General features: G+C 43.3%; 1 protein-coding gene across 1 annotated transcript; it reads right to left on the bottom strand.

The window, feature by feature from the left end:
* Positions 1-13,385: 13,385 nt before the first annotated feature.
* On the bottom strand, positions 13,386-14,981 carry LOC118780849 (UDP-glucuronosyltransferase 2C1-like). Its single transcript, XM_036533569.1, has one exon. The coding sequence runs from the start codon at positions 14,979-14,981 to the stop codon at positions 13,386-13,388; it is 1,596 nt and encodes a 531-aa protein (XP_036389462.1).
* Between the last annotated feature and the right edge of the window lie 386 nt (positions 14,982-15,367).

Raw genomic sequence — 15,367 nt, 5'->3', positions numbered from 1 at the left:
TGTTCATATACTGAGGTACAATTTAAATACTCTGGTCAGGATAATGAACTATTGCAGGACTGTTGAACATGAACAGGATACATTGAAAACGAAATCCAAGAGGACTGTCCCCTGCTGTGAGAAGGAAATGGCTGAACGTGTGTATGCGATCTGTAAATGAAAGCATTCATACATAACCTGTATGTAAACAGTGGAAGCTTATGAACATGAAATTGGGGAGGCTAAAAGCATTTGTTGGTATACTTTTGTTTTTAAAAAGAAAAAATAATGGAGATCAACATAATCAAAAAAGTTTGATTTTTAACATTTCCTCACAGAATTATTTCATACAAGCAGATCTCATTATTGTTATTCTCTCTCATTATTTCTGTATTAAACAAAAGTGTAACACATAAAGCTTAATGCTACCATGTAAGAAGCAAAAGAAGGGAATACAATGTCAAGCAGATAGGACTAGATGTTAAAATCCCTGAATAATCGGCAGTCTTGAGGTGTTGAGTGGGGGGGGTCAGGGGTAAAAACATCATTGGGGTCATCAGGTGGGCATCCTCTTTCCTTGATGTTTTGTTGATGGGCTCACGACATCTCCAGAGGGTTCATCGGTGAACCTTGCGGCCACATATCACCCCCCTCTGCTTTTACCCCTTTTTTCATTGGTCAGCGTGTGGTCAGCGTGCAGCCTCTCTTTTAAGCCATAGCCAGTTGCTGCTTCTCTCTGCAGCTTCGGAAAGGCGTCTGATAGCCTGCCGTAGGGTGCATCCTCAGGCTCCCATTTGTTTCAATAGCCTGGTGGTGGAAATAGCTACAAACCCCCTGCAGCCCACTTCAACCGGGAACATGTACTTTTTCCAGCCCTTTTGTCTTGCCTCCTCTGCAAGGTCTGTGTACTTGAGCTTCTTGCGTTCATGCGCTTCCTCAACCACATCCTCTCATGGCACAGTCAGTTCGACAATATATAGAAGCCTGCAAGAGCTGGACCGCAGGATCAAGTCTGGTCTGAGCCTGGTGGAGAGGATCTCTGGTGGGAAAACGAGTTTCTGGTCCAGATCTATTTGCAGTTTCCAGTCTCGGGCTGGGTGCAGCAGGCTTGGCTCCCTTGTTGGTGGGCTGTTGGTACGTTGTCCAGCTGATATGAATGCCACAGTGTGTATTTGGGATGGCTGACAGGGGGGTAAGGCATTGGTGGTGGTCCGCCTTTCTTCCAAAATGGCGGCTAGCTGCTGAAGGACTCGGTTGTGTCTCCAAGTGAAGCATCCTTGCGTGAGGCTGGTTGAGCATGGACTCAGGATGTGTTTCAGTTTTGCTGGAGTTTTGCAAATGGGGCATGATGGATCTTCTCCCATCCACTGATTGAGATTCTTGGGAGTGGGGAGAACATCATAGGTGGCTCTAATGATGAAACTCAGTCTGTTCCCTTCCATCTCCCAGATATCCCTCCACATGAGTCTCCGGTGTTCCAAACTCTCCCATCTTGTCCATTGGCCTTGTCTGGCCTGTGATACTGCCTTTGCACAGTGTGCTGCCTCCTCTTACTGCCTCTCCTCCTCCACCAGCTTTCTTCTCAGTTCAGGTGTTGCTTTATGCCATGAGGGTGTTGTTGTGTCAAGTCCGAAGCCAGTTGTTCCATGCTACACAATACAGTTGTCAGGGCTCAGGCAAGGACTCAGACGCGGACCACGAGAGCTTCAGGTTCCAAGTGACTTTATTGAATCGTCGGACAAAATCACGAATCAAGAACAGGCAGTGTCGAGACCAGGCAGGCAGTCCCTGGGCAAAACCGGGGTCGAGAACAGGAACAGACAGGGTCATGAACCAGGCAGGCAGGCAATCAGGGCAAGGCGGCAGGCAGGAACAAGGTCGGGACACAGGCAGGGTCGAAACAGGAGAACTCACAGGCAGAAATATGGCGGGGACGAAACAGGCGTGAAACACTACAACAGGACAGAGACAAGCAGTGTAGATATAGGGTGGGCTGATGAGGTAATGGGAAGCAGGTGGGCAGGCAGGCAGGTGGAGGTGATGAGGTAATCAGGTGGGCGGGGATGGGGCGGAGAGCGGGGCAGGACTAGAACACAAGGAAAAACAGTAAACAAAAGCACATGGACCATAATGATGGAGGGGAAACCATGAACACAACAACTAGGGTGCAGGAGTACTGACAACAGTAAATGTGAATCAGCTGCAGATGGATGATGCTTATTTAATTTGTCACTTCTGTTAATCGGATAGAGAGTTTCAGGACCATTAGAAGTAAATGTACAGTTTTGGTCTTGTCTGTTTTAAGTACACAAACCTTTCCTGCGGGGATGCTAATCTAAGATCGGTACAGGTATGAGATGAGAGGGAAATGCATGGCTCTGATGCTCTGTGTTAGACCAATGTTGTTGCTGGAGTGAAGGACTACAACATGATGAGGAAGAGAATCTCTTCCTGAAAATATGGCTTTGATTACACCATAAAGATAAAGATAAAGATCAACCCCACAACAATGGTAACCAGTTGTTTTGCAGACATGGGCTTATCAGTGTCTTTGTGAGATATATTTGTGTTCTGAATGTGTAGTTATATCAATTAGGAAATGGAGGCAGAGGTACAAAGCTTTAGGGCCAGAACGAACAAGTACAAAGACATCAGCTGCATCATGTGGTCTCACCATGGTGACCTTGGAATGCTCTATTGGTGTGATGGAAAAAATCTAAAGGTGGATAAAATAATTGAGCCATTTGGGGATAACCAGTGCCCAAACTCCATAAACCCAAAGTCTTCATCATTCCTGCAGAGGAGGTAAGTCTTAAGTCTCAGAGGACACTTGGCTGCCATACATATATACATTTTTTTCTTCCAGGCAGTAGAAGACCTTTTGAGCTTGTTCATATTAAGCCTCATGGACGATCACTTGAACTCACATGATGTGCTTAAATACAACCCAAAAAAACTTTAAACTCCAAAAACAAAATGAAATAAAAGTCTTATGATGAAACCTTCTTGAGTAGGAACAAGTTTTCATTGTTTAAATGGAATGAGTAAGAGCCGTTTTTTGTTTATGGTAACATTTGAAGAAGGTGAATCGTTGTCATTGTGTTACAAATTGAAGTGTCACAAAGCAGGGAGGTAAGGGATAGGTGTACTTTAGAGCTTTATTTTAAATGGTTGTTTTCCTTTACCAATTCAAGAAAGACATGGCTCTGGAGTTGCACTTGATGCCCCAGCATATTATACTTTAAAATCAGAAGACAGATTGTGGAGGGAGGGAACATCTGATTGATTACATGCCACCTACAGTCCAGGACATGCTCATTGTGTATGCAACACAATCGGGTAATCACAGGATGATTGTCCTATCACCAAATACGTATTTCATTAGAGGTGGGATTTGATTTTTCTTAACATAGAACAAAAAAGTCCTTTGAATGTTTGTGAAAAGTATATTGTATACATTGGTTCCCTCTGTATTGATTGAATGGGTTTCCTGTTTGATGTAATGTGAGTGACCTAAAAGTCTTTCTTGCTTTGGGACAGTATTTGTTGCCTTCATGGAAAGTAGAGGTTCAGCTCTGATCAGAAATGGGACTGGCAAAGACCATCTTTATGACCTGTTTGTGGAGGTAAGAGTTTTGATCATACTTTCGTTGTGGTTGTTTGAGTAGACAGATCTTGCATTTCCTTAAATGAATGTTTTAATTACATTCATATTTATTTGAGCATTTGTTTCCATCACTCAGCCAAAATAACACTAGAATTAAAGGTGAGAAAACATTTTCATGTTTCTAGTACACACTTGTGTGCAAATTTCCTGCTTGATGACCGCACAGGTTAACAAGAAGATGTCTGAAAGAAATTTGGAAATTGATGCCTCATGTAGATTCAACAATGAGAATGCTCTTATATCTCAGTCTTAAAAAGAACTAAATATGTTAAAATGAATTCAGACAGAATTGGTTGTCTGATGCTCTGTGTCTGTTAGATCATTATTTGATATTATAATCTGAAGGTTTTTAAGTTATTGCTTTTAGTTTTTTTTAATCACCAGGCCAAGATATATTTTACTCTTAGAGCCATACAGAATATGTGCTTAGTGGTCTCTAAAGTGATCCAACACAAGCAAGCTCATTCCATTCATTTGTGTTTTACTGTCAGGAATGGGCGCGGACCACGGGAGCTTCAGGTTCCAAGCAGGTTTATTAATTGTCAGGCAAATCGCAAATCAGAAACAGGCAGGGTCGAAAACCAGAAGGCAGTCCGTGGACAAAATCAGGGTCGGGAACTGGGCAGGCAGGCAATCATGGCAAGGCGGCAGGCAGGAACAAGGTCGGTACACAGGCGAGGTCGAGAAACAGGAAAACAAATGGGCAGAAACAACGGCAGGGACGAAACAGTTAAGAACACACTGCAATGAACCAGCAACAGGACAGAGACACACAGGGAAGAAATAGGGCAGTGCAGACGAGGGGATGGGAAGCAGGTGTGCAGGCAGGCAGGTGAAGGCAATCAGGCTATCAGGCGGGTGGAGACAATGCGGGGAGCGGGGCAGGGCTAGAACACAAGGAAAAACAAAAGCACATGAACTGGGGAAAACAAAACACCACAGCTAGGGGGCCAGAGTGCTGACATTTACCACTTGATGTGTTTTGCACATAAACAGTGTTTTCTGATTCAGTATAACGTGCTGGAGAAAAAAATTCCAGACTACATCATAGTGAGATTTCAGCAATAATAATGTTGTCATTGACTGCCCAGGTTAAACAGTTAAACTTGTCAAAATAGAAAATATATGTCAAAATAGAAAATAATTTGAAATTGGCTAACTTTTATTGTAAATTCGCCACTGTGGCCTCTGGCTAACTCACTGGACTTTTTCCTTTGATGGTATCTCACAGCTGCAACTGATTGCCTGTACCTTCAGCCTACCATCATAAACTTTATCATGCTACATACAGCAACCTTGTGCCTTCCTACAACTTCAGAAGAATTTCACAGCTTCACCTTAGAAATGATTTTAAGCATTAATGTGTATTTTGTGTATTTTAATGATTAATAATATATCATTATCTTATTCTTTCATTTGGTTCATTACATAGTGTACTCTATCATATTTGCATTGCATTTGACTTATTTCTCTAGGAATTGTTAAAGGTAGCTCCATAATTTGTATTTTTTTGTGAACAAGTTTTTATTTGTTTATTTTGTATCTCATCACACATACAACTGACTGATCCCGCTGCCTCATTCAAGGCCTTCACTATTTCTTCCTGGGCCCCATGGATCCTGGCAACTGATAACTCCATATAAATAACATCAAGATAGCTCAGGACCCAATGGTGCCATGATAAGGAGTGAGGAGGCTCCCACCTCAGTACCAGTAACTTTTTGGCTGCGGTCAGACCAGCTAATCATACCTGTTTCTGATGCTGGGAGAAATCCAGGACATCATTCAATAGTAACACTTTGCATGAGAGAGGAATATTCTTCTTTACCACAACAGATAAAGTCTGGGAAACCCATTTCTAAAACATCAAAACCCCAATACACTCCCAGAACATATGCAAAAAGGTTCCCATGTTATCTCCCTGGCAGAAAGTACATATAGAACTAGGGGAAATCTTCACATGGTAGCGCCTACGAGGAGTCAACTATGCCTTATTAAAAAAATTGAGATGAACCATCCTATGATTAGTGTTTTTAGAAGCTGAATTGATATTATGCCAAATGTCATTCCATTAAATGTCCTCATCTTTTATATTTAGGTCTCTACTCTAAATAGGTATCACTGCTAAAGGTTTTTATGAGGTCTGTAAAATAAAAATGTAAATTAAAGATGCCAACCCTTTCGATTTATGCTTAACAACAAATAGATTATGCATTGGATGGAAGGGTAAACCTTCTCCCCAGGCGACACCATAGGCACGCATAGCAGAGCCTCAGTCTCAGATGCAGAAAGAACGAAGAGCCTGGAAGATTGTAGTAATTGCAGGTCCTGAAACAATCGAAGGCTCATTAAAATCGATTCTCATTAAAAACAAACAGGCAATTGTTAGCAAGAAGCCTATGGTTATGAAAGATGGGCAAATGTGCATGCCACGTTTTTTTGTGTTTTGTGCACTTTTCTACTAATCGGCAAACTTCGATTGATTGAGTTATTATGGTGCCAAAGTGCAATTTGCAATACCTAAGAGGAATACCTGCATAAATCAGATCACTGAGCTTATAAGGTGAAACCATGTTGTCTTCTAATTTCCGCCAAGATACAGGAGTATTAGGATTTAGCCAGACATGCAGGGGGCGTAAAACAAAAGCATAAAAGTAAAACTGGAAATTAGGTAGAGCTACTCCCCCTGCGGACCTCTCACGTTGCAACGTGGATAATTTCATACGTGGCCACTTACCTTACCACAAATATTTAGACATCGATCACAGCCTGTCCCAATATCCAATAGGTGGCGCTAGCGGGATCATGGAACTGTAAAAATTCATACGAGGGAGCACATTAATTTTTATTATCGAAATCTTGTAAAGACGTGGTTAGGTGGTTCCATCTATTCAAATCGGCATCCACCTGCTTAAATTAAAATTGAAAGTTGATATGGAACGCAAGTAGGGGTAAATCTCAACGCCGAGGAATCTGAAATGTTCGACTACCAGAATAGTCGAGGGTAGGTTAGTTTTGTCTATAACAGGGCTTAAGGGCATCAGCGCAATTTACACCAATTTATTTTATACCCTGATAACTTACCGAATTGACCAAATAAGTCCAATATATAAGATATGACTCTAGGGGAATCGTCAACGAATAACAAAATATCATCTGCATAGAGTGAGATACGATGTTCAGTTTCATGTATTTTAATAGGGGCAAAACAACTAGACTGACGGATCACTTGAGCTAAGGGCTCTAGAGACAAAGCAAATAGCAGGGGCGAAAGTGGGCATCCCTGCCGGGTGCCCCGAGAAATAGCGAACCGGGCTGAGCATTTATTACCTGTTAACACCATAGCAGAAGGGTTGGCATATAAAGTCTTGATCAGAAACCCATAAACCCATTTCCCAAACCCATGAATTCCAACGTCTGCCACAGATATTCCCACTCCAGATAAAATGCTTTCTCCGCGTCAAGGGAAAGAACAGAACAGGGAGAGACCGAACCCACTGAGGTGGGTATAACATGGAGTAAACGGCGAACATTGTCCGACGCCAGACGGCTTTTAATAAAACCCGTCTGGTCTCCGTGAATTAATCTGGTCAGATAACATTCCAGTCGACGTGATAAAACTTTCGCATATAAGAATAAAATTTGTGAAAGGTAGAGTTTATTTGACTGGGATCTGCCAGTAATTCTCCCTGTGCTGATCTTATGGAAGGAACTGTCAGTACTGCGGCTCCTTAGTCGGTTTGTTTTTGTTTTCCCCGTCCATGTGCTCTTGTTTACTGTTTCCCTGTGTTTCAGCCCTGCTCTGCTCTCCGCCCACCTGATTACCTGATCGTCTCCACCTGCCCGCCTGCATCCCATCTCCTCATCAGCACTGCCCTATATCTTCCTTGCTTGTTTCTTGTCTCGTTACTAGTTCGTCTCACTTTCCTTGTTACGCTACCAGCCATTTTGTCCTGTTCTGCCTGCCTGTTTCACCGATATCGCCTGTTCTTCTTGACCGCGTTTTTTGGATCTGTTTTTGGTTTTGTTTGCCGTGCTTACCTGTATGGAGGACAAAAAAAAAATGACATAGCCATAAATAAATAAATACATAAATAAATGAAAAATAAATACATTTTTTCAGTTTTTCTACATTTCGACATTTATTTCTGTGTTTCTACATTTCCACATTTATTTATTTCTGTATTTCTGTGTCCGTATGTTAATTGAGTGGGTGGTCCTATACCTCACTCTAAAGCCGGATTGGTCAGCTGGGCGAACCAGACAGAAGCAAATGATTCCTATCAAATCTACATTACTCAAGCTGGTTAGCTAACATTGGTACTAACTTCACGCAATGGGTCGTACAAAACTTTCCATCAATAACACAGGGCTACATTAAAACTCACTGTCGACAATTCAGTTTAACTAAGCGGCTAGTAGCGAGCTGTAGCTCGTATAGAGGGTATGCACTGACATCACTTTCCCACCTGAATACGCCCCCTCAGTCAGACTGAGTCTTGCTGAGGGGGCGTATGGCTTGCTGTATGGCTTGCCTTTAGTTGGGTAAACTGCGAAGCCGGGAGTAAAACAAACAATTATCTGGCTAAATTAAAGGCAGTTGGACTCGACAGTGATGCTTACAACTTACCAAAGAACCAGTAGTCCATGGACATTGACATGTGGCCAGGAATTTCCTGACATTTATATGTACCTGATTTCGACGCCGGGGAAATACACAAAGCAAAGCCTGAAGGCATACAAAAGACAGGACATTCTAAAACGCTTAACGTGGCTTAATGTTCCAAAACTACGATCAATGATCACCAAATTTCCCTTGGACATCTCATGTCAGAAACACTTCCTCCTGTCAAAAAGTCAAAACCGAAATCCTAGGAGTATTGTCGTCATCTCACGTTAAGCGTTTTCCTCTCCATTGACGCCCATTATAAGGAAAACGCTGCGTAGCTTAGCCCAATTTTCCAAACAACGATCAACTAACAAAAAAAGCAAACCTGAGAGGACAGCGCTGAACGTAACGTCGGCCTAACTACCATATTCCTTGGATTTCAGTTTTGCTTTTTTGATAGGAGATGGTGTTTATGACATGTGAGATGGCAGCCAAACTGGTGATAACTGGACGCTATTTTGGAATATTAAGCCACGTTAAGTCGTTCACGTAAGCGTTTTAGAATGTCCGCAAAAGCCTTGACGCTTGGTCGTAGGCTAGCCTACGTCCAAGGCGGGATTTGTTGGCGAAATTAAAGTGATGAGGACACCAATGGATATTCTGGTTGTATGTGGTTTGTACAAATATTTTTATTTTATTACAATTTTTACTTGGAAGACTGTAAGCTCTGCCTGTATTCCAGTTGTTTCTGCGAATTGCAGCGATCCATTTGCTTCTCTTTTCTTTAGCTTTCGGCAGTCTCTAAAACGATAGCTCCGATTTCTTGTTGAATCTATTTGTACAGTCAATCGCACAACAGCTCTTTCCCATTTTAGATGTATTTTCGCGTCATTCAAGCTGAACGGTAACGCTGCCACTCAGTGGGTGGAAGCCGCAGTGACTCCGCGTACTGTGGCGTCACGTGCATAACCCCAGTCAAGTAAAGGCAGTAGCAGTAGATCCAATCGCACCGCTACAATCCGGCTTTAGACTGAGGTATAGGACCACCCACTCAATTAACATACGGACACAGAAATACAGAAATAAAAAAAATGTGGAAATGTAGAAATACAGAAATAAATAAATAAATGTAGAAATGCATAAATAAATACGTGTAAAAATACAGAAATAGCCTTTTTCATTACCAAAATGTGTTTATTTTTCATTTATTTATGTATTTATTTATTTCTGCATTTATTTTTTTATTTATGCTTATGTCATTTTTTGTCCTCCATATACCTGGTTTTTGATTTCGCCTGTCTTTGACCTCGTTTTGTGGATTCCGATTTGGATTTAATAAACATCCATTGTGCACCCTGCCTCCCTGTCTGCGCCTGAGTCCCTGCCTGAGCCTTGACTGGAATATCTGTAAAGCTGCAAAGCCTGAGAGCAAGTAACCGACTAGGGCGACTCCCATTAAAATAATTTTGTCTCGTTCTGCGTATTAGAAATTCAGCTCATCTTCTTTCTTAATGAGGGTTATCTCAAGTGCAGAAGTTTCGGAAAAGGATGTTTGTTGAGCGTGCTCTCGCCGTAGTAACTCCGATTCCAGTTCCACTATTTTTTTTAGAACGAGATTTATTCAGTTGCGAGGCAAATACCGTCAAATTGTTTGTTAAATGTAAAGCCCTTAACCGCCTCCCATAGTACACGAGGGTCTGAAACTGAACCCCGATTAAAAGCAAAAAATTCTTTCAGTTTATCCTGGAATTGAGATTTGAATAGTTTGTCCTGTAGTAATGTTGCATTAAAACGCCACCTGGGGGCACGCGAACCTAAACCCCTCCAAAGAAATATAGAAAAATTAGTATGGTGGTCTGAGAGTGACACGGGAATTATCTCAGCACTATGTACCATTGACAGGAGCAATCGAGACGTGAATATATAATCGATCCTTGAATATGTTCTGTGGCTAGCAGAAAAAATATATAAATTCTTTGGCCGTAAGGTTGAGGGAACGCCAAATATCCATCATCCCGAGCTCTGTAACACAGTCCTTATGCAGATGTACACAATTGAGCCCTAATTTCTTTTGAGTTTGATCTGTCGAGTGTTTGGCACATGACCGCATTCATATCTGCCCCTAGAATGATTTCAAAATCAGTAAGTTACAATAGATGGTTTGATAAAAGGTTATAAAATTCTGACAGTTGAGGTGGTGGTGCATAAGCCAAGACAAATGCGACTTTTTGACCAGATATGATTGTTTTCAAATAAGCTAACCTCCCCTGTTTGTCATTTCTGGATGCTAAAATGGATATATTTAAGTTCCTGTGTAAAACCACTAACACTCCTTTAGTTTTATTTTCCACCGATGGCGGAGGCCGCTACATAGTAATATCTGTTAGCAAATCTATGGACATCTTGGTGCTTCAAATGTGACTCCTGTATCAGGGCCATGTCTATACAACTTCACCATCTAAGACACAGACTTGTCTTCTTTGACAATTTAGCCCGCAAGCATTCCAGGACAAAACTGCAATATCAGTCATTTGTATCAGAAACCGTATCAAATGTCAACAGATACTGGAAACATTGGGTAGCAATCATAAATAGAAAAATATATGCAAATGTAAGAGCAAAGTGAAAAAGTGGTAACTTTCCACCTTGCTTCCTCCCTGAGCGCCACTGTCCCACCCCCCTTCCCTACCAAACAACCATCCCCCTGAACAAAACATCTGACAGGAGGAGAAAAGAACTCAACCTCCCCCCATTCCCTCCCTACTTTCATCGTGTGACACTAACACGGATGTGACCCGAAGCAGAAACACTTTAATTCTGACCTTCACAGTCTGACAATATGCAAACTAAGCTAAGACATTGGTGATTCTACCACAGGGTAGACCCCCAAAAAACCAATGAGAATGAATACAAATATAGACAGTGATAACACAGAGAGCGAATGTACAATCTATAAAACGTCCACCAAACATCTCGTAGAAACCTTAAACCCATTCCCTCTGTCCATTGTCTAGTTTGCAGAGACTTACCCCTAACTGTCCGTGGCAACAGAGTGAAAGGATTTCTATAAAGGTTACCAAGCCTTGCCAATTGTCCAAGAGCAGAGAAATTTCCTCACAAACAGCTCACTCCATCCTAACCGGTGGTGATATCTTCTCGGCTCTGAGGAACTCCTCCCCATTTCAGACTGCACTGAACTGCTGAGGGGCACCACCAAGGAGTAACTTCAGCACGGCAGGGTACAGAAGAAAAGATTGAATCCCTGCTTCTCTCAGCGATCTCCTTACTCCGTTGAATGCTTGTCTCTGTTGAGCTGTAGCTGGACTGAAGTCCGGGTAAAAGCACAGTGCCGACTTCTCAAAGTGAGCAGGATCGGATGTTCTGCACTCCTTCAGGAGTAGCTGTCGCTCTGTATATTGGAGAAATTTGAAAATCAAGACCCAGGGCTATTCGTAGCTTGCAGACTGCTGACCCCCATATTTGCAATGCGCCCTTTTGATGTGCAGGTCGTATTTTCCCAAATTCTGAAACCATATGGGAATCATCTTGGTCAGAAATCCAATCGGGTCGTCCTTCTCTGAGCCTTCCGGTAGGCCCACGATCCTAATGTTGCTTCGCCTTGACCTGTCCTCAAGCTCATTCACTTTACGCTCTAAGATTTCTAGCTTGCTTGAATACATATTTAATGTCTGTTTTTCTGCCCTTTGCTTACTAGAGATGTAGTCCGATTTTGAGAGCAGTTGCTGCATTGTCTCTTGCTGGCTATTTAGGCTTTTAGTAACCATTGAAATCTGAAATGCTACCACTGCTATCTCTGATCTCATTGATTGTTGCAACAGGTCGGCCATTTTAGCCAAGTCGGGGGAGTCAAATCTCTTCATTTTTTTGCTCGGAGAAATAATGGGGGAAGAAACCCAAATTCCTTCAAACTCCCGCCATCTCAACAGCTTCTGCTATATCAATATTCACACAAAAAAGACTGTGAGGGCACTGAAAAATAACGAATAAAGGGGTCTCCTATCAGAGCTCTAGCTTTTGGGCAACCATCTTGAGCTCCCGGTCACGTGACCCCCACATCATTTGTATTTTGGCCAGTTGACCAGATCAGTCAATTACTCCAAGGTCAAAATCTGTCAAAAGTGTGCTTTGTTCATTAAAATTTGTCTGAAAGTGAGGCACATGCACATTGTAAATGTCTGTGAGTAATTAATGCTATATGGGATAACTAGGAACTGGATTTTTACTGAGACAATTGCCCAAGGGTACAGCAGCAGTGCAGCACCCTTGAGAGAATCAAAGTAGCAACCTTTTGGTTACAAGTCCTGCTCTTTAACCACTATGCTACATTGCCTCCCCAATGGTAAGATGTTGGTAAGACTTATGCGGTGTACTAAAGCCACAAAGCCACAACGTAAAGCATTGAACTACCAATGAAATAATGCCCTCAGACCAACTTGACAGACATTATACTTAACCACTTTGAATTATTTCCATTGGAAAATAACCATTCTTAACACAACCTGTTTGCTTCTTTTGATCAACAACTTTTACTGTTTTTCAGTCTAATTTCCTAGTTTATTATGTACAAATCAGCACAAAATTCCCCCGTCACCAACCCTCACATTTGTTTCCATTATAAAACTACATCTACATTTTAGACTACTTATTTTTCAACTCTCTAACAACCTAGTCAGCTAAACAGGTATTAATACTTCATAGGTGTTTCAAATGAATCAGTTTACTACTAATCAGGCCCGGCACTATGGTAGCGCACCCCCAGATGGACATCAGCGCACCCACAGTTGTCCCCTTATATCTTGATCTCTATATAGTATTTTTTTTTTATGTTTCTTTAAGATATGACTTTTTGTGCCCCCCAAATCCCCACCACCCCCTGCCCCGATGGATTGCAAATGCACCTCTTTGTATTTTCTCCTGACATTGGGCTTGGTGGGCAGTATAGTCTGGACTAGGTACTATGGGAGGCTTAGGGGTGCATTTATAAATTCACATTTTTCATTTTTTATAATATGGCAGATTTTGAGCATCCGATGGAAAACAGGCATACAAAATAGCCACTTCCTGAATCAATGTAGTGTCAGTGTGATATCATACTGTGGCTCCCTACGGTCACTGTAGTTTGACCTTTCTGCTCCTGCAGAGGCTCCAACATAGACACTTGCAGGTCACCCAGAGGAACAGCAGGATGGTAGTTGCAGCAGTGAATAGTAGAGCAAGCACATCCACATTGTGGTAGGCATACCAGGGCATCCTGTAAGACTCTGTGCGCAGATGAGCTGCACCCTTGTGCCTCATGACAAACTCCAGCCAGAAGATGGCGCTGTCTATGGGCTTGAGAGGCTGGTCATGGTGCAGTTTGGACAGTCTGTGCATATTGTCCCTGTAGGGCTTTTTTTTGTCCAGGACATCAAGAAGAGTTTGGGTCAGGGACTCTACATCCAGAGCTGTCACCTCCAGGACCTGTGCCACACCCCTGGCCTCTAGACGCACCATGTTGTCAAACTGATCAAAGATGAGTGGAAGCCCCACAATGGGCACGCCATGATAGATGGCCTCATAGATGCCGTTGGTACCCCCATGTGTGACAAAGGCACGAGTCTTGGGGTGTCCCAGCAGGTCATTCTGGGGCAGCCAGTCCAGCAGCAGGGTGTTGTTGCCGAGGGTGGAGGGCTTCTCCCCTAAGTGCCTCCACACCACCTTCTGAGGCAGGCGAGCAAAAGCTGAAGCAATGACCTCTGACAACTCAGGTTGGAGCCCTCCAAGTAGTGTCCCTAGAGACATGATCACGACCCCGTGCTCCCCAGAGCTCTGAACGAACTCTTCCAGCTCTGCAGGCAGGGGCTGAGACGGCTTGCACTGGAAGCCGCCCATGTACACCACGTTGGGCATAGTGGGGCGCGGGAACTCAAAAACAAAGTCTGCCCGCATCAGCCACAGGTCAGCACCTTGGATGATGGAGAGCACATTCACACCAGAGTCAAAGTATTGCTCACACACAGCCTGAAAAGGTGGGTTAGAGATGAACCAATACATGTAGAGGCTGAGACCATAGTACAAGAAATTTGAGACCCTCTGTATGAAGTCCATCCTGTCCGAAAGGCGCGAAAACAGCTGGGGGATGTAGGAGAGGGGTGAGGGGGCGAGGGCAAAGTGCCCCTCCCCATTGAAGAGCCAACGTACATTCAAAACCAGGGGCAACTGGAGATAATGGGCCACCAGCACGCCAGCTGGGAAGACTGGATCAGTCAGGACCATATCAAATTGAGAATCCTGCAGTCTCCTCATTAGTGAATGGTCCTCAAACATGGTGACCACCAGCTTTGCCACCACCCTCTGGTTTTCCTTTACCATGTGGAAGAGGTTGATGTAATAGGCAAAGAAGGCCGTCAAGGAGCCCTCACCCTTGCGGATCTCCACAGACCTCCTGAGAAAGGCGGTCATGAACTCATGGCTCTCAATGTTCTGTGGTTTGGCCTGCAGGACAGTGATGGAGGTATAGTGTGGTGAGTGCTCTGACACATACCAGCTGGTGGATGAGCGGAGGACCGTCAGCTGGTGACCCCGGGCATGCAACGCTTCCACCAATATGCGCATGTTCACCCAGTGGCTCCCATCCACAGGGTACACCAATATTCTCCCTCCCTCACAGCAGGGCCCCACTGACAGCACCAGCAGGGGTAGGAGCACCAGCAGGAAGGGTACCATCTTGTCCACCACATAGAGTCACAACAGCTGCAGGGGAAGGGAAGCCACTCAGAGCTGCTAAGGAATTATGGTGACTCCTGCAGTCCCTCAGTCACAGACAGCTGCAGATCATAACAATAAAGCTGGTTAGAAATTGATAAGAAATTGCCTCAACTAACAAATGCCTTTGATTTTGTGACATGATTAATAAAATGTTGTTGATGATTGTAGATGCTAGTGTGATCAACTAGTGCAGAGCTATTACAGCTGCAGCACAAATTCAGCTCTGGTGTACTGCAAAGTACTGTGGGGAACAAGCACAGACTGGATACCAGCCCCACTTTAATATATGCAGACCTGAGCCACCAGATTAGCTACAGTTCTACCCATGGTTTCCACTTTGTGAG

This window comes from Megalops cyprinoides, chromosome 7 (assembly GCF_013368585.1).
Source record: "Megalops cyprinoides isolate fMegCyp1 chromosome 7, fMegCyp1.pri, whole genome shotgun sequence".
In the NCBI taxonomy this organism is placed as follows: Eukaryota; Metazoa; Chordata; class Actinopteri; order Elopiformes; family Megalopidae; genus Megalops; species Megalops cyprinoides.
This window is presented reverse-complemented; position numbering and strand designations above follow the sequence as displayed.

What these genes read in the sequence shown, in the direction of transcription:
- LOC118780849 (XM_036533569.1), bottom strand. Translation starts at nt 14,981, where the DNA reads ATGGTACCCTTCCTGCTGGTGCTCCTACCCCTGCTGGTGCTGTCAGTG.